General features: G+C 40.0%; 1 protein-coding gene across 3 annotated transcripts in view; it reads right to left on the bottom strand.

Moving 5' to 3' along the window:
- CABCOCO1 (ciliary associated calcium binding coiled-coil 1) overlaps positions 1–19,566 on the bottom strand; it is a 126,538-nt gene that overhangs the window by 45,330 nt on the left and 61,642 nt on the right. The window contains exon 1 of one of the 3 annotated variants that reach the window (XM_039719732.1): positions 5,277–5,303. The exons of 1 other annotated variant lie outside the window; for it this stretch is intronic. In XM_039719732.1, coding sequence (XP_039575666.1) covers positions 5,277–5,294 — 18 coding nt within the window. In that variant the 5' untranslated portion in view covers positions 5,295–5,303. Of the gene's footprint in view, positions 1–5,206; positions 5,304–19,566 lie in introns of those variants that run through there. One more of the 3 variants, XM_039719733.1, reaches the window with a different exon arrangement.

Raw genomic sequence — 19,566 nt, 5'->3', positions numbered from 1 at the left:
AAAAATAATAGCACTACCTGCTAATATACAATTATTGAAAAGCATATTTTAATAATAAGAAAAAATATAAATGCTTTCCTGAAGTGGTGTTAGAAACCTGTTGAACATGAGATTCTTTAGAAGCTGTGGGGGCTGATTTAAATGAATAACTGATATTAATGTTTTGGAAACTGCTCCTCCCTCACTTTCTGGTAGGATGTTCAATACATAGAATACTTTAATATTTACAGTGACCACCACTATATAAATTACACATTACTGGTCAGCCAGTCAACATCTTGCTGGGTGCAATTGTTAGTGAAACGCTTTATTTTACAAGCTGCAGTTTAAACTGAAGAGATAGGCAGCTGCTGTAACTAACTCAGTGTTGCAGATAAGGCTCCCTAATCTGCACATGAAACCACAACAGTTTACAGGGCAAGGTGAATGCTTCCCAAAAACCATTTCATCACCTGGAGGCTGGAACAGCATTCCCAGCAGCAACATTCCCACCAATATATTACTGGTTTGGTTAATGCTCATGATAAGGATGGACACTACTGCCCACTATAACAAGCACAGGTATCAGATAAGAAGAAATACTGTTACAAATGACAGAGGAACTATGGGAGAGAAAGCACATGATTTAATTTTTTTTTTTTAAAATCAGTAATCTTTCTGTAATTTAAGAAAGTATTGAAGGTCCATAAATAATTTAAACAATCCTGTGTTTATAGAGTTTCGGTTGGACTGAACCTACACACACACACACACACACCCCTGACTAAAAGCTTACAATTATTTTCAGTTGGACTGAACCTACACACACACACACCTGACTAAAAGCTTACAATTATTTTGATTGACTACTTTCATCTCTTTAACCACTACTGAAAATACGGGGAGATTATTTTTACATATGTTCATTGGTGTCAAAGAATTGACTGTTCATTTTAGTGTTAACTGCAGTGACTGACTGAGGTAATCCAAGGTGAGTCAATTCTAGTAATGCTGTCTTCATGTGTCAGGAAAAAAAACTTCTGAAAGCAATCCTACCAATGCCCATTCCCAGCAGCACACTGCCTATTTAAATACAGGCCGCTCCTAGAGAATTATTTGTCACAGTTTTATTTTCCTTTGAAGGATTTTTAGCTGTTCTGAATGCATAATATGATTCTGGCTGTTCAATACATTATCCAAATGCTGTGGGCATCCCTTGCTAACAGCATCAAATCAAATACCAAACCAGACATTCTAAAACTAAAAAGTAAGATCCTTCTAAATCTCTCAGCCAATGTTCACAAACTGCATCTGAATCAGGAAACAGCAGCAGCAGAATGATAAAGTTAAACAGCAAATTGCAAAAATCCTCTGTGTTTACAGAGGTGGGGAAGAATCTCAAAACCCCAAACCTGTACTGAGTCACCCCTGGCTAGGAAAAATGCCCCACTACCTGCAGTTTGGTGAGGGCCTTTCCAGAATGGCCAAACCCTGAAACACAGCAAATGAAATGAGCACCAGTATTCCTGAATTAAAATAAGCTCCTCCTTTGGGATGAGCCTTCTGCAGTGGCTGAAGATAGCATTTGCATTTGTTTGACAATACACCATCACGCTTTGCAAAATCATGGCTTCCAAAAACACACACACAAGGGGACAGCACATCTCATTAACTGTAGCAAATACCCAAAGCATAAGGAACCCAAGAGTCTGCTGTCCTCACCCTAGCAGGGAAAGCAGACTGGACTCAACTTTCCAGTGGCTCATGTAAAGCAAGCTCAGCTGCTCTGCCTGGGCTGACAGCAGAGCAGATGTAGCCTGGAAGAGCATTGTATATCAGTTACAACTTTAATCAAGATGGGAATGAAAAAACCCAACCAAACTACACCAGCAACACAGGCTGTTATTTGTATTATTATACACATTTTGTTATCAAGCTGTCAAATGCTTCAGTAGCAGCAGAAAATCCTGAAGCTTTCTACACAAATAGTTAAGGCAGAAACAGAAACACACTCACTGTTCCTGTTTGTTTTTAAAAGGCCCCACTTGCCCGCTCCCACAATGGGAAGTTAAGATCAATAGTTGCTATTTTTAGTCATAAACATTTCTTTTGTCATCAAACAAATGAGGAAATAAAAATAGCAGCACTCATTTCAACTACCCTCAAAAGGGAAATATACAGATGTGTCAAATGCAAAAGACAAAACCTATAGGCAAAGAAAGCTTTCAAGGAACACTATAAACATGATAGTGTCCTTTTAATAACAAAATATGTTTCAAAAATGTCACAGTCCATATATCATGATTTATGGTTGACTAAATGTATGATGACAGTAAATTTTACTGATGTTTTCACAGCTGCAGACCACTTATGAGAAAAATGTGGTTAAAAATAAAGCAGCAGCAAGACTTGATAAGATCAGTATTCAGATTTTCTAACAGACCTTCTGCTGAAAGTCATTACAAGCTGTAACAATTATAAAAGTATTCAATTTAAATCAAAAGGAATTGTATCGAAATGTAAGAAATTATATAAAGAAACAGTACCAGAATACAGTGTTTCCTACACCTTATATCTGGACCATGCTAAGCTACCTTCAGCCAAAACTAGAGACTATAGAATGCCATTCATAAAAACACACAATTCCACATGGTTTGCAATAAAAATAAATCATAAAGGATAGACAGAAATATCACAAAGGTAAGCTACTGTGTGTAGAACAAACTTCAATACACAAGGAACAGAAAACACATGAAAAAAAAAAGTTCACTGAATTCCTCTAAAGATTCTTTTTATAAAGCCATGAAATAAAAACGACAAAAATTTCAATGGTACATTTCAAGCAGATGTACAATATATTTTTGACAGCCTGTCGTGTCCCATAGAGCACAGCCTGTATCCTTTTACTCTGATCTGACTGCATTACCCCAGTGTTACTCTGCTCCAACTGCCAAAATATTTACAGGGAGCGCCGACGGAGCGCGCTGTGAAAGAGGCATATATTTTTCATAAAGCGTTTAGAATACTTAGCAACACATTTCACTTGGAAGAGGGTTTATTTATTTAAGGAAACCTAATTGGTAAACTTTTGTACTGACAAAGACACAACCGTGACACTGGCTGAAGGTGCTTAATCACTCCCACAACAGTCACAGCAACTTCTTGCCACGTGGAGACAACAAAGCAGTTCAAGCAGAAGAAAATTATCTTGTAGTAGCTACAACTACATAGACAGGCTTGAGGGAGAAATTCTGAGTTGATGCATCACCTCATACATTCTTGGGAAGGATGAATTTTATTCTTATATCTCCTGACAAGCAGCATGAAATGAGTTGCCTGTCAGAAACCACACCTCTGTCAACCAAGTCAAAAAAGGAAACAGGAAAAAAACAGGGTGGAGGCCAGACAAGCAAATAAAGCAAATATTAATGCAAACACTGTGGATTTGTAAAATCCTCCAGAGCACTTCAGCTACCTAAAGCAATGAAAGGTGAGAAATACAACTGTGATATTGCTGGAAGGAAAGTGTAAGCTTGCTTCCACTCCCCCGGTGCTCTTTAAAAGGAAACCACATGCCTTTCCCTCAACAACCAAAAATTAGGAGACTCCTACCACCACAAAAAAGCCCACTGTGGTGGTTTAACCCAGGCTGGATACCCAGGAGCTGACCACGGCCTCTCTGTCAGCCCCCTCCTCAGCTGAACAGGGGAGAGGAAATATAACAAAGGCTTGTGGGAGAAGATGAGGACAGGGAAAGGTCACTGACCAATTACTGTCATGAGCAAAAGCGTCTCAGCTTGGGCAGAAAAATAATTCATTACCAATGAAATCAGAGTAGAATAATGCAAAATAAAAACTACATTTCAAAACACCCTCCTCTCTTCCCAGGCTCAACTTCACCCCCAATTTTCTCTACCATCTCCCACCAGGAGCGGAGGGGGATGGGGTAGAGTACTTGCAGTCATTTCATCACATGTTGCATCTGACCCTGCTGCCTCCTCATTGGGAAGACTCCTCACATTCTAACCCTGCCCCAGCATGGGGTGCCCTGCACCAGGGAGTCTTCCATGACCTGCTCCAACATGGATGTCTCTGCCACCCTGACCTCCATGGGCCCCAGGGGCACAGCTGCATCACCATGGGCTGCAGGGGAATCTGCTCTGGCACCTGGAGCACCTCCTGCCTCTCCTTCTCTGCTGGCCTTGGTGTTTGCAGGACTGTCACTCTCCTGTATTCTCACCCCTCTTATCCAGCTGCTGTTGTATGGCTTCCTTCTTCCCGTTCCTAAATCTGTTATCCCAGATCTCTGTCTCTGGTGAGGTCAGCCTTGGCTGGCCATGGGTGTGTCCTGGAGCTGGCTGGCATTGGCTCCAGTGGACATGGGAAAGTTTCCAGCAGCTTCTCACAGAAACCACTCCTGTAGCTCCTCACACAAACACAACACACCAAGAAATATCCATACATTTATAAAGGAGAAGCTTTAGGAGAGTCCATAAGCGAGTGAAACCTGGCGAGGCGGTGGGAGGTCAGAGGTGGAGGAGGCACACACCAGCAGCAGCTCCGGGTGAGGTGAGAGGGTGAGGGACAGGCTTGGCTGGGCTGTGCTAGCCCAGGCTGGGATGTGCTAGCCCAGGCTGGGATGTGCTAGCCCAGGCTGGGATGTGCTAGCCCAGGCTGGGATGTGCTAGCCCAGGCTCCGCAGCCTCTGCTGGAGTCGCTGCCGGGGCAGGCAGTGTCTCCACTGAACTGCTGGGGCGACGGCAGTGACACGGGTGTATTTTTATATGTACATATATATATATTTACACATACACACAGCATTTTTAACACCACACCAAAACAGTTAGGGTTGGCAGGGACCTGTGGAGGTAATACAGTCCATTCCCCTGCCGAGATAGGGTCACCCAGAGCAGGTGACAGAGGAACGTGTTCAGGGGGGTTTGCAGTGTCTCCAAATGCCTCTCTCCAGAGATGGAGACTCCACAACCTCCTTGGGCAGCCCGTTCCAGTGCTCTGCCACCCTCCACAGGAAGTCTTCCTCATACTGAGGTGGAGATTTCTCTGTTGTGATTTATGGCCATTGCTCCTCCTGTCACCGGACACTACTGAAGAAAGACTGGCACCATCCTCCTGACCTCTGACAAGCCCCCTTCTCAATCTCCTCCAGACTAAACAAGCCCAGCTGCCGCAGCCTCTCGTCACCAGCGACATGCCGCAGACCCCTCACCATCCTTGTGGCCCTCGGCTGCAGCTGAGCAGGGACAATCTAACACAAAGCGCTCCCGTCCCGGCGGTACCTGCCCGCTGTCCGCCATGGCCGCCGCCCGCCCGGGCCCGCCCCTCACCGCGCCCCCTCAGCGCCCGGCCCGCCCTCACGGCCGGGCTGCCGCCGGGCCCGGCCCAGCGCCCGCTCCTTTAGTAATGAACTCGGAACAGTAGTGAGCTAAAACCACGTCGAAACATTTTCTCTGTCAGCTTTGTATTGCGTGCAGCAGCAGTAATTCAGAGTAATAGCAATTACCCGCAATATCAAATAAAATGCAAGCATTTGGTAGGTGAGCAATAATAAGAACAAAGAAAGAGGTAACTTACTTTGCAAAGTTTATGGATGTGCTGAGGGAGCTGGTAGGACAAAACAGCTTATTTGCAGTGCCCCACATAAAGCAAAGGCCTCGCGGGATTTTCTGCAGCTGTTTCAGGCTGTGCCACCGCTTCGGAGCAGTTTGCCACCTTCAGAAGGTTGTCATCCTCAGTTTCTTAAAATGTGCAAACCACAAAGTACAGTACCTGTGTCCTAGCTGGGGTACAAGAGACAAGAACATGCCCATTACCCACTAAGATTGTGATGTACAGTGTGAGATTCAACACATCCGCAGCTCCTCTTCCCGCTCAAACACCCTGACCCTCACTGACACAGGCAGACCAACCGCGCTTCCAAAAGGAGCCAGAAATCTTTGAGGTTCAGAGAGCTGGATCCTGCAGTGTTTTGTAGAATTATTCATAGTATTTTAAAGAAATAGAGCCCACACTGTGAATTTTAAAGAAATAGAGCCCACACTGTGAATTCCTACAATTTGTACCGTGCTCTGTGGCTGACAGCTGCACAGCTGTGTTACTGCCCCTTTTACAGTGTATATAAATCTAACCAACATTATTCAGAGCTGCAAGCACTGCACGTAGTAAGGTGTTAAAACTGGGGAATTAAGTGTAATATTTGTATACAATGTAACATTGTATATATTCATTATTATGTTATCTAGTTGGTAACAGGTAGATTCTAGATTTAACCCTGCATTCCTCTGGAACCGAAAATGCACATTGACTTCCATGAACATTTTCAATGTAAAAGACTTGGGGGGCTTAAAGCTTTTAGAAAGAGCTAATTCTGTTTCTCTTGCTCAATATAAAAGGACTGAATTCTCTCTTACACAAAACCTGAATTGAGTAGGTGATTGAAGCTGAGCACTGATTGAAGCTCAAACCACATTTCCAGTTGTGAGCTCCTAAACTTCTTACTTTTCAATTTAGATTTTTAGATAGTTGGTGTCAGAAGGCTTAGAAATAGGGGAAAAAAAAGGATTCAAGAGTCACATTGAGCCATGCCGTCTAATTTCATGTGGATTCTTCATGTTTACAAAACCATATTCATGTCTATGTGAATATTTAAGGTGGCTTTTTGATTTCCTTCAAATGCAAAGCTTCTAAGTGCAATGCAGAAATACTAAACTTAAAATGCTGATGTAGTCCTTTCCTACTACAGGTAACCATGATAGATTTCCTATGATTTCTAATAGTCAGAGAGACTCCAGGTTAGAGAACAGCAGAGCTCTTTCTCCACTGGTGCAGTTCTGTTAGATGCAAAGGTTTCCTGAAAGTGTCTGTTATTTAGTATTTAAAATATGTCATTTAAGCAGAACGTATTTCAAAGTCTGGCTTTACACCGTAAGTACTCTTCTATTTGTCTGAGAAGCAGCCAGAGCTAAGGTTTGGGAGATGCTCTGCCAAGACTGGTATCACTCAGTGCATGAGGATTGTGGAAGGAACACTTCTTTATCATCTCTCTTTTAAAGCTCTTTAGCTCATGGTGCCTGTGCCACCTCTAGCCTGTGCAAGATAACCACCACACAGCCCACTAACACTCAGCCCTGGCAGGGGCTGGGCAAAGAGCTGGTTGTTCCCCTTAATTTTCTTCAAGTTGCCAAAATTTCATTTTGCTAATTATGCACTGAAGCATCACCAATATAGCAATTCCACACTGCTCTCTGCACAATGAATTACATGGCTGTCTTTGTAGAAATACTTTCCTCTTCGTCACAATACTCCATCTTTCGGGCAGGGAGCAGGTTCTCCTGTATCACACAAGTCCATGTCAAAAGGGGAATAAAGGTCCCAGCCACAAGCAAAGCTTTGATAGTGCAGGCCACCTGCAATTGGAACACATCCAGCAGCTGCAAGTGCTCCAAAATAGTCTAACAAGTCTTCCAAAGTTTTAATAACCAAGGTGATTCAGTCTGATTTTGTAACTCATTGCAGAGTTCTTGGCATTTCAGAAGTAAATTAAACTTATTAAGAAAAGGAATGAATTTTCAGAAGCTATCTTTTACAAAGCAAAGGTTTTGTAACACAAAACAGGCCCACAGAAACATCCTCCTATTGACAGAGATCCTATAAAAATGTTCAGTTGCAAACACGTTTCCAGTCACTTTTAGTTAAGCATCACCAAGCACAGTAATTAGCCATAGGCACATTCAGGATGAAAAGCAGACGGAAATTCCTAGCAGAGCCTTGCTTGTTACATCAACATCAGATGGACATACAGCTCCCCTGGCTGCCAGCCCTCATGACAACAAATTGCTTATACTTGTGCCCTGTGGTACAAGGATTGAGAAAAAACCATGGGCATATGTGGAGGACTTGCACACAGTATTTGGGTTTGACCCTCTTAGTAACAAATGGGTAATTTGTGAAAGCAACAGGACATTAGTGCTACATGACTCTTAATAAAGAGCCCTGCATTACTGTACATGAATGCATTAACACAGTAATTAATCATCCCCTCCTGGCTCCTTTATAACAATCTTTGCAGATACTCTATCCAGGGAACAGCATTTCCTCTAGGAAATGGTCTTCTGTTTTACATATATAGATACACACCTTCACAAAAAAATCCTGGGCATGATTATGCACTAGGAAAAGAAAACCATAAATCCCAGGTTGTCAAGAAAACTTGTTTTTAAAACAAAAAGATAATTCTGCCATTTCTCAGGCAGTATCCAATTAAAATGAGATACAGGTATGAGAGGATAACTGCTTTGGTGTATCAGCAACAGCATGGACAGAGTTCTGAGTTACTTAGGGAGAGATGCTTCTTCTATTTTGCTCACTGTTTGTCAACACAATCCAGTTCAGTATTTCTTCCTGCCTGTTTAATCAATAGGTAGGCAAAGTTTCCATGTGATTTGACAGTGATTTTGAGAGACTTGTAATGTTAGTACTCTGCCCAGCAATAACAAAGTCCAAGTTAAATGTAGCAAATCATAACTTTTCAATTATTCAAAACAATATGTATATGAAGAAATGAAAGTAGTAAAATGTGTGTTCTATCAATGATTCTAATATCTTCTTACCATAAAGAGAAGTGTCTTAATGTAGGATAAAAGCAAATTTTAGATTGATTCTCTTCTTGATCATAGCTAGCAGACTGCTATATCTATTGCCGAGAAATTGAACTGAGGTTCATAGAAATCCTAAAATTTAGATAGAAAATACTTAAAAGAACATGTAACCCATTTGCAGAGGTTTTTGCCAACAAGAACTTCAAGCAGAAATAGGAATTTATTAATCCAGTAGATCAAGACAGCTCCTTACTGTGTATTAAATTGTAGGAATAATGTAAATGTGTGTATAACATTACAGTACACCATCAATATGAACTCAGAAAACTTAGGTTTTTCTCCCCTCGAAATACATTTTAGTACAAAAACCTAAACTACGAGACCTGATGCATAAGATAAAGCAATATGGATAATTTAGAGCACAGCTGTTTCAAGCTACCTACCCTCAAGGTCACCAACTGATAAAACAAAACCCAACAGAACTCAAGGACTCCTCATAGTTATCATCCATACCAGAACAATCCACTCAGAAGTCCCAAATTCAAGACAAGATACAAAAAGAAGAGCACTGACCATTGAGTAACTTTAAGACCCCTAAGTCTTATACAACCATGAGTACACAGGTGACAATGGACAAATAATTTAACATAAGGCTAGTGTAGGGTTTGGGGTTTGTTGAGAGAATTATTTCATTGACAGAGAGCTGCATTTTTCAGGAGAACATGCTGTGCAGTACAGGATTTGCCAATTAATGTAGTAATGAAAATCACCAGAAAGAAAATTTTAACAAGTTATAATTGCAAATAGAAATAAAATTTGTAAAATGCAGGAATACATATATTCATATTCAATATAAAAGTATATTAAACACATACTTAAGTATTGGTCCTATATAATACATATATATTCTCTCTTCAGACAGCCACTTGAGCTCAGATTCCCATCTACTCTGTATCTTTTCTAAAGATATAAACTACTGTTAATCTTGGCAAGTTTACAGGAACTGGAATATATTTCACTCCATGAGAAAGATGAGACATTAATCTTCTGGGAAAACTCTCTTGAAATTTCTTTTTGATAGACAAAACTTGACTTTTCCGTTTGAACTACTGTTTCATTCTTTTGGCAGACCAAAGAAGATAGAAAGACACAACTGCGTGAAGTATTACATCTTAGTAACACAGCAAAGTCTACAGAAAAAATATTAATTCACTGATTCCATTGTCCTTGCCCTTTTGCCCCCAAATGGGAACATAATTTCTTTCATAAGTTTTATATTTTGCTCCTTTCATGCCTTTGTTATGAAACTCTATTGATTTTTTGCCACCTTCTCCATGTGATGTTAACCAGCTTTTAGAATAACATGTAACAATTTAGGACAGCAAATGAAAAAATACATCCAGCTGAAATTACTGGGAGATTTTAATAGAGAGACTATAGTTACTCAAGACAAAAGTCTTGTATATTAAAGCTGACTGTATTTTTTGTTTATTTGTGAATTGTTTGTTGGACTACACAAACAGCTTCCAAGGTGTCTCAACATTTCTTTAGTTATTTAATAAGGACTAACTAAATCCTGAATTACTGGGACATAATAACATCATGTTTAAGTGATGTCTTGGACTAGGATCCCAACTACAGCAGCAACACCTGGAGAGTCAGTATGGCAAATGTATCTCCATTTTACAGAGAGAGGTCTATCCAAGAAAGTGACATGTGTCACTCTGCAGTCTGGCAATACATCCTAAGTGTCCCTGCCACCAGATCCAAGTAATAAATTGGGTTTGGTGTCACGTGTCTTCTACTTGTGTGCTTGGAATCACAGAGTACAAGTCCCAAGGAGTGGATGAGCACACTCAGGAAGAACGTGTCCATGTAGTCTCCTTAAATATGTAAGCACAATGGTTATTTTGTGATCACTAGGCAATAGGGTTAAAATTACGATGAAGCTGTTTGTTATTGCCCTTCCCCTTTTCTTCCCTGACTCATTTGAGGTTATGGAGTCATCTTGGCAAAGTACATTAAAATAAAAGGGTGTATAACTCAGTAGTCAGTCCTGGGAGCACTTTCATTCCTGGATTCTGAATTTGAAATATCTGCTGTACAAGCATATGTTTATAGAGAGCTGCAAGGAGGAGTTAATGTCCATATTCACTCCAAAAAGATTATGTAGTTGCATGTAAAAAAATGAATTTGCAGAGCTCTAGAGAGCTTAAGTATATTACTTCTTGTAAAAATAAAAACTCATTGAGCAGAGGACCCAAGGCCAGCACATATATTTGTGCTAAGAATATCACTTTAACTGCATACGAGCTCCACATGTGATGTCATATGGAACATTATGGGTTTCTTCTAGAACAGGGGTCAAATACTTCCATAAGGTATTTATTAATGTAATTTATTGATTTAGCTGCGGCAGAATTAGCCTGTTTTAGAGTGGAACTCTCATTAATCTAACCCATCCTTGCGTTCCTCAGTATCGTGGAACTCAAAATTCAAAGGAAGAGAAGGATGGGGCACTGCTCACATATACTCACTCTACTGACACTTGTGACTCGGGTTATGGAGAACAGAGATATTTTGGTACACAGGGAGCAGAGTTACCCACATACTTACCCTCGGAAATTTAGAAGGAGAATGAAAAAAACTGAGTGCACTCTTTGACAGTGTTCCTTGAACTGGAGCTTATGCTTTTCTCATTTACTTGAAATTTGAAAGAAGATGATAGAAGTTAATGGAGTTTCATTATGGTAAAGCAATGTAAAAAGGAATCATCTTCCTTGTTTTAACATCTGTGGATGCCGTCTTCCTCTTCCTCGCAAACAAAACATATGAGATTCTGCTCAGTTTTAACGCAGTTTGGCATCTGTGCCTATACTGCCAGGGACATTCAGAACCATTTACATTAACAGCAAATATTTTTACTCTAAAGAAGGAAACATATCCTTATTGATATTCAGCAAGTGGTGCGTTGTTGCAACCAAGATATAATTTACTCACTTGTCTGACTGGATTACATTACTCCATGCGTTTTGTAGTTTCATCTGTGAAAAATTGAACTTTAGTTCTACAGCTGTCATTTCCCATAATTCTTTTAAAACAATCTGTGGCAAAAGGATAAAAAATAGCTCCAATAGAAACTGCTTCTGGGGATGGCATTTGAAAGGACATTATTTAGAGTTAATGAATTAGACTAAGAAGTTTGTCATATTTTTTACATGAGCTGTGAGTCAGACTTTGTATACAAGTATTTCTACCACTTGTGTACTTTGTAAAGGCCATGACTCCCTTTGTTCCCTGGGCACCCTGCAGTGAAAACATTTGTCTTCAGAAGCACACTGCTTTGTTAAGCTGCCTGGGTAATATTTCCAGTTGTTCTGTTCAACCTTTTCGTGTGCTCAGAAGCAGCGATGCACCCGCCCACTGCCATCCCTGTCAGGGCTCCCCTACCTCAGCACTGCAGCCACCTGAGCAGGGCAGCAGCTCAGCAATCCACAGGAGTTCAGCCAGAGTGAGGATGGCAGGACCGAGCCATTACTTATAAATAAAATTAGCAGTTAGAACTCAACTGCAGTAAAAATGGAAAGTCCCCAAAATGGAGGATCGGGATGCTCTTTCAGCTCTGATTTCTGCCTCTTCACTTCCTCTGATATAAATTTTCAAACTCCCTTTGATGAAAAGAAGATCAAGCTCCAAAACCAGACTAAGCATCAAAAGATGATTATAGGCTTTCCTACACAAAACTGACTCAAAGTTTTATTTCCTGGGTTTATCACACACAATGTAATTTTTCTTCTACCTTTTGCTTTTACACCAGCACATGGATCACACATTCCTTCTTGGTAACTACCTTTTGCCTGTTACCCAAGCCAGGCATTACTCTTGATAAATGACTATTTAAATTTTCACTGCTTCTGCTGCATTTCAAAATATTAACTGTAACTGGATGTTTTATACACATACCAGAGAAATATTTTTCTCACAGCCACAGTGAAAAGTTTTGTTGAAAATACAGAGAAATTAAATGCAATCCAAATAAAGCATTTTTTAAGTTGAACTCAACCATGTAAATTTGTGGTGCCAAATAAGAATTAAAATCAGAGGCTGCAAGTAGGGGATTATAATGGAAACAATTTTTCCAGTGTTACCTACACCTTTTGTTGCTGTGCATAAATTCTGTTAACACTCATGTAATAATGATAGAGCAACCATAATTATTTCTGTATTAGACCAAAAAAATTCCCTGTATGATTTCATCTGATGGTAAAACATAAATCATTATACTAAATAGATACTTTTTGTCTGCTTACAGAAAAAAATGGACTCAATCTTCTTTCTCTCCACCCTATATAATTAAACAAGAATCAGACACCAATTTTTAGCCAAGCATTCATCAGAGTATGTATTGTTAACAGGTGTTGTGTATTACATTTCCCATGCACAGAGTGTTGGAATGTAAAACTGTAATGCTGCTCCTAGGAACAAGTAGCGTAATTAAAATTCTATGTGAGTTTGATTTACTGGGTATTTTCTTCCTTTAAAATAACTACATTGCAAACAAGAGCCAATTTCTTAGATTTGATCTATGGGTTGTGCAGCTTATACTTCAGGTTCAAAATGGTGATTTAGACAATAACACATAACAGCTGAATAGTTATTTATAATGGCACAGCACCTGCAGCAGATTGTCAGCTGAAAAGGCAAATCTAAATGCTTTCAAATTCTCTTGTGTATTATAATGGCAGTAGTAGTGGCCACTATAGATACAATAGTTAGACAAGTAATGTAACTTTTGTTTCTGATTGGTTGCCATTTTCTCAGTTTTATTCCTTTGAGACTGAAAATGTTCATAGTTAGTGTCAGTCCATATGCATTTTAAAAAGCTCAGGCACAGTTTAGCTTTCTGTTAAATTTTGGGGGTGGGAGGTGTCAATGAACTTAAATATTAAATAGGACATCAAACTCTTTTCTCATTGCTTTAAGATTTTTCACATTTCCCAGACCGTTACACATGCATAATTAACACAATTTAGGCCTTTTTTTTTTTAATCTTGATTAATACTGCTAAGAACTCTGGAAAAATTTGATCTGAAATTTTAAAACTGCAAAGACATTTTTCTTACCTCAGTATGTGCCAGGATTTTTCTCTGAGCCTTTTAGCAGCAGCTCCCATTTAAAAATCTGAAATCATGCATATGCAGTTTCCTTTTAAATTTGGTTCCTTTCTGGACTCAACCCAGCATTGATAAATTGTGTGATGATGTGCTAATTCTGCATTGATGTGAAACACATGTTAGGGAGAAACATAGCAGCTTGTTGCAGCAGACCCAGGCCCATACCAAACCATCAGTGCACTGATGTAACCTCCACCCACAACAGAAAGTCCATTTAAGATGTACAGTCCACCAAGCAATGCTCAGGTTTCCACCAGAAGGAACATCTGGGATGTGACTATGCAAGGATCATTCCCAAAAGGCAAGCACTCTAAACCCACTAGAATTTTCCAGACAAGTCAGAATTTGAAATCCTCTTGTCTATTAAATATCTATAAAATTACCTATATACTTCCTGAGTATTGGGAGGCATAAGATGGGGCATGTGCTTTGGGATCTTTAGCGGGAAGGTGACACAGTCTAAGTACAACAGTACATTTCTACCAGAATGACCAAAGTCATATTAGGTAGTAACTATAAAAACATAAACAGAAATAGCATTTGTCTCCAGATGAAAGGAAAAATAGTTTCCAATGAACTAACTGCTTTAGAACACAAGCAATAGAAAAAGAAAATAAAGAAATTACTTGTCTGTAACAGAGATCTATAACAGAGGCTAGGAACAATCCACGTGCCCTGGGGTTGATGGGGTGATGCCATTGCCAATTAGCATGAGTACTTTGTTTTATAACATCCATTTACCCACTGTATGATCTGTTTTAGTGTACATCTCAAAATCATCTTTGGAGTACTTCCACTGGAGCCAAGGGAGTTAATCCATGAATTAGCTTGGTCAGTGAAGTGATTCATATGCAACAGAAAGAGTTACAGAAACTTAGTCGGAAAAGAGTAATGGAGAGAGATTCATGCATGCTATAAATCTTCTTGGCTTTGTGCTAATGTTATTTATCTATTTGAGATAGCAAGGAGGTTCTATAATGTGTGCAATATGGGACAATGGCTTTGCAATATAAACTGTCCATTAGTAATGCAAAGTAACTTATTTTCATCTGCAAGATCATTACTGCAAATTTTTCTCCCTAGTTTTGACATGTTATAAATCTTCATGAAGTCCACATTTGTTCTCTTTATCTTTTACTTCCATTTGATTCATTCTATTTTAAATTTATGTAAACACACTAAGACCACCAAGCTTTTTGTAATTTCAGGAGGGCAATGCTCCCACTCCTAGGAAGAAACTGATGCCCCACATCTCAGTCTGCTGGCCCAGCTGGGGCAACTCAGACATTCCTCTGAGCATCCCCCACTTCACTGTGCCTGTACCACCGTAAGACACAAAGGATTTAAATGGGTTGAAACACAGTTTGAGAGAGTTGAGCAGAGCTGTGGCATCAGCAGATGCCAGGGAGCAAGGTGTAAGAGCTCCTCCAGCATCCCCTCCCCTGCAGTGTCCCCGTGTCCATGTAGAGCTGTGTGCACTCCTCAAGTGCCTTGGCAGCAGCACTGAAGCAGCTTTGGCTGTTTGGAGGGCGGCTGGCTCAGGGCTGACCCACATCCCCTTCATCCTCCCAGCCCTCGGCTTTGATACATATCTTCAGTGATTTTTCAAATCCTGGCATCGCCTCTGTCAATGTAACCCTCCAGGATCGCTCGCCGACAACACCAGACAAGATGTGACCCCTTCCTGACCTCTCACAGAACTGACCTCTCAAACAAGCTGCCACATGGTCTGTTTGGTACACCTGGGTTTATTTCATGCAATCACTTTATTTCCCATACTCTCCATCTGCCAATAAAGAAATTATGGAATGCAAGAAGCAGTAGGCTGTTACTCACTCTGGAATGACTTCAGGTCTGCTGAGAACTGGTGGGATGTTTTTAACCTTGCCTTCACTGCCTATGTAGTACAGACAGATGTACTTACTTACCCATCAAGAGTCTTCCAGCTGCTTCTCATCAGTAAACCTGTCTCACCTTGGTGCAGCAGAATCCACACTATTGCGCCCAAATCATTCCCTAGAGGAGCAGTTGTATGCTAAAGGAATTCCAGGGTGTTGCAATGCCAGAATTATTTGTATACCCTTTATTATTCTACCTTACAATAGAACATTGGAAGAAGTAATTGGGCTTTTGTAGGACACCCGTCCCATTCCACTTCCCACTGCAGATCTTCAGCCACAGCCACTGACAACTGTTCCATGTTACTGCAGTTTCTCTATAGTTTCATGTTGTTTTTATCTAGGTGCTACTGTAGCCTCTATCCCCAAACATTTAGAGCAGGAGCAGGAGACATGAGCTTGCTGCTGCAGTTGGGTTTTCAGCTAAGCTGGATACATAAGGTCCAGTGATGTCTGTGCCTACGATATCTCATCATCCACAGACCCTATAGTGCAATTTCACTGAATATTCAAAGCTGGACCTACTGGCACCTCACAACATTTGTATATTTATGGAGTAAAGAAATCTGGAGCAAAGTCAGTTCAATGCACTCAGGATGATTACAGCAGAATAATTAAAAAAATGAAAATAAGAACTTGCATTTCCAGCTCTTAACTTAAATTCTCACTACTTTTTGTTGTTTTGATCAAACCACTAATGTTTTTTGAAAATTTTAATATAAACCTAAGCACTCAAGATTTTCAATATCATCAAGGCACTAACGTAACTTAGAACTCAAAATGTTTTGAAAAATCACTGAAGATATGTATCAAAGCCTTCCAAGCAAACTTAAATTTTCTTTCAGGATTTGTCTCTACTTCCTTCAAACTCCTGATTTCATTATATAATAATTGCATACACTTTCTAAATATTTTTTAAGTTCACATGGTTCTACTAAAAATTATTTCATTAATATTTATAAACTACAAGTAAAGCTGTAAAGATTTTTTTCCTACAATAAGAATTATACTTTTAGCATTGCATATATATATTTGTAGGAGGTATTTATTGGATTTAATAATCGCTACTCTGTGGGAAGCCAGCAAAAATTAAGGTTTAGCTGACATTCCTTTATCCAGGAAATCCTGATTAGTGGAATCTTACATAAGAAATACAGAAAAGTAATGCAGTTTTACATTCTCTTTAGGAATAAGCTCTGGGGATCTGGATTTTCTTTCTCTGGACAAACACCTCCAGGGAATTTCAACCGAGGAACTAGAGAATTTTGCTTCTTCCTTTCATTCTTTTTTGTGCCCATAAGCCATGTCTACTCTTTGAAGAGTATTAAATAGCTGGCAAGGAAATGTCCTTTATTGTTAAATAGCACTTAGTTCTTTAAATAGTTCACCGACTAATAGTCACTGGTTAACAAGATAAAAGTATTAAACATGTTATCTGTGTGCACTTCACCTGAAATGAATTCCCTGCCATACATGAATACTGCAATTTGCAGGGTAACCAAAGCAGAGCCATTGGGAACGGAGCTGACATCCCCTTGTTGCAGCTCCCAAGGCTGTAAAGGCCTATGTATGTATTCCAGCTGTGTCTGTGTTACACTCCCTGCAGTGAATCAGGGCTCTGTGTGCTCTAGCTCTGTGCACACTGGCTCCCAGACAGGCACAGCGGGGCTGCCTCGAGCCCAGGACGCTGCTGTGCTCCTAACTGTGACCTTGTGGACATGGAGCAGGCACTTGTGCAATGCTTTCCTAGTTATCAACACCGCTCCTTCTTGGCAGGAACCAGTGATACACCACAGCAGAACAGCCAGCAGCCATGACCAGTTGCCAAGCTAACTAGAATGCAATTTTTGGCTTCAGGCTCTGATGGTTAAACCCATCCCTTTCATCTTCCCCCTTACTCTGGTAAGCAGGAAATGCCTCTGCCCACATCTATGAGGGAAGGTTTGATAAAGATGACCCTATACTATCAAGAATTTACCTTGAAGTGGCAGAAGCACATTGAGCTGCTATCCTGCACCATGTGATGGCAGCCCCTGTGCCACAAATACCCTCTCTCAGGTCATCACTGTGAGCTTGACAAGCTGCCTGACAGCAAACCAGATATTCCAATAGCCTTATTCACAAGGGTATAAATTAAAGCAATACTAGCCCATAGGTTGTCTTTGACTATTGGAGATAAATAGTTTGCCAGCAATAATCCATCATATTTCAACCTGTTTGGCAAAAGGCAGAGAAATTCTTCAATGATGCTGTAATTATAAAGCTGAGTAATTTCTATATATTTATTTTACCAGTATGGATTTTAAAGTGCCCTCTGGGAGCAAAAAGATGTTTGTAGAGATAAAGCTGTAGGGAGCAATACGTTCGTGCCGACACATGTAGCTGAACCACCAATTTTGCTTTATTAATTTAGTTGCTGGATTTGTTCCTGATATCTACAGCTGTATTATCAGCTCCTAGAGGTGGAGTGGGCGGAATGAGGTTGATTACAATTGATTTAGTAACCAAAGAGTAATTTTTTCCATTGTTTGTTCAGCACGTTACTAAACATATGGCTTAATTACAGTTGCCTTGTGTTCTTTTCAGTGTGGTGTTGCTTATTTTACTGAGATACTGATTTGTGCAAAATATTAATTGAAATAGAAAACAGATTTACTATGAGAGCTGACATCCATAAAAATATCAGTTGCTAATATTTTGCACTGAGTCTATTGGACTTCTCAGGGGAATCAGTGTTTACTGTTCAATTTGGAGCAACATGGGCTCCCTCCCTCCTAAAGCACTGGTAGAGCATGTACCACAGTCTGGAGCATGAGTAAAAAAATTTACTTTTACCAGCAGTTGCACAGGGAAATCCTCAGAGTTCTTGAGCAAAAGTCTCAAAAATGTGCTGAAGTAGCTGTTCCATTTCAGTGTGATTGCAATAATTGTATGCAAATGTCTCATTAAAAGTAATTCAACTTTATATAGCTATAAATAAACTACTATGCTGTTGTAATGTGTTTCCAGGCCATTAAGTAGTATAATAAAGATACATGGATTTTCTCAATAGATTAGATAATCAAAAAACCCACCCACCCCCACAATCAAGCAACTCTGCATTGGGAGAACTTGTTTTGTTTTCAGTCATCTTTATAATTAATCTATTTGGAATAAATAAGTCACCAAATATAAACATAAAATAATGTTCAGTCACAGAACTCATAACTCAATATATCCAGGAGGAATGCTTTTATATTTTCTATTCAGGATTTTAATTCAATGCATTGAATTTTGCTGTCTCTTTCATAAACCAAATCTAATATACAATCAACTTTATAACCAGATAGTCAGAATACAAAATTAAATAGTTTTGCAGAGGCACTCATAAAATCCTCACAAGTATTTTTAGGAGAGAGTATGAGAATTTTGTAACCTTCACTACCCACTAATAGGATTCAGATATCCACTGTGAAATGATCCAAATATTTCCTGGGTAACAGCCTCTGCAGTTATAACATTAATTTCAAAGGAAAAAAAAATCCCAAACCAGCTAATACACATATCTTTATACTGCTGTACAGAGACAGTCCTAGGAAGCAAGACTAGACAATGAGGGGAAGAAACAGTGAGCCACAATATCAAAGTCAGCAGGACTGGCAAAGAGAAGTGTTTGGATACCATCACTGAGACCGCATCCAAGGACTGAAAAGATTAAAAAGCCTAGAGCAAACCCAAGCAGCTGCCACAGCCCAGCTGCCCCACTGCCACTCCAGGTCAGCTCCTACAGATTCCCAAGCTCTTTGCCAATAGCAGAACTGCGTTTTCCCCACACTCTGAGCCATCCTGGTGTCTCTACTGGAGCACATCAGTGCTGGCCTTCTCTGAGAAGAGCTGACTGCAGCTGCAGTGCGCTCACAG

The sequence above is a fragment of the Passer montanus genome, unplaced genomic scaffold (assembly GCF_014805655.1).
Source record: "Passer montanus isolate IOZ18808 unplaced genomic scaffold, ASM1480565v1 scaffold42, whole genome shotgun sequence".
NCBI classification, from domain to species: domain Eukaryota; kingdom Metazoa; phylum Chordata; class Aves; order Passeriformes; family Passeridae; genus Passer; species Passer montanus.
Note: the sequence above shows the minus strand (reverse complement) of the source record. Positions and strands in the feature narration are given on the sequence as shown.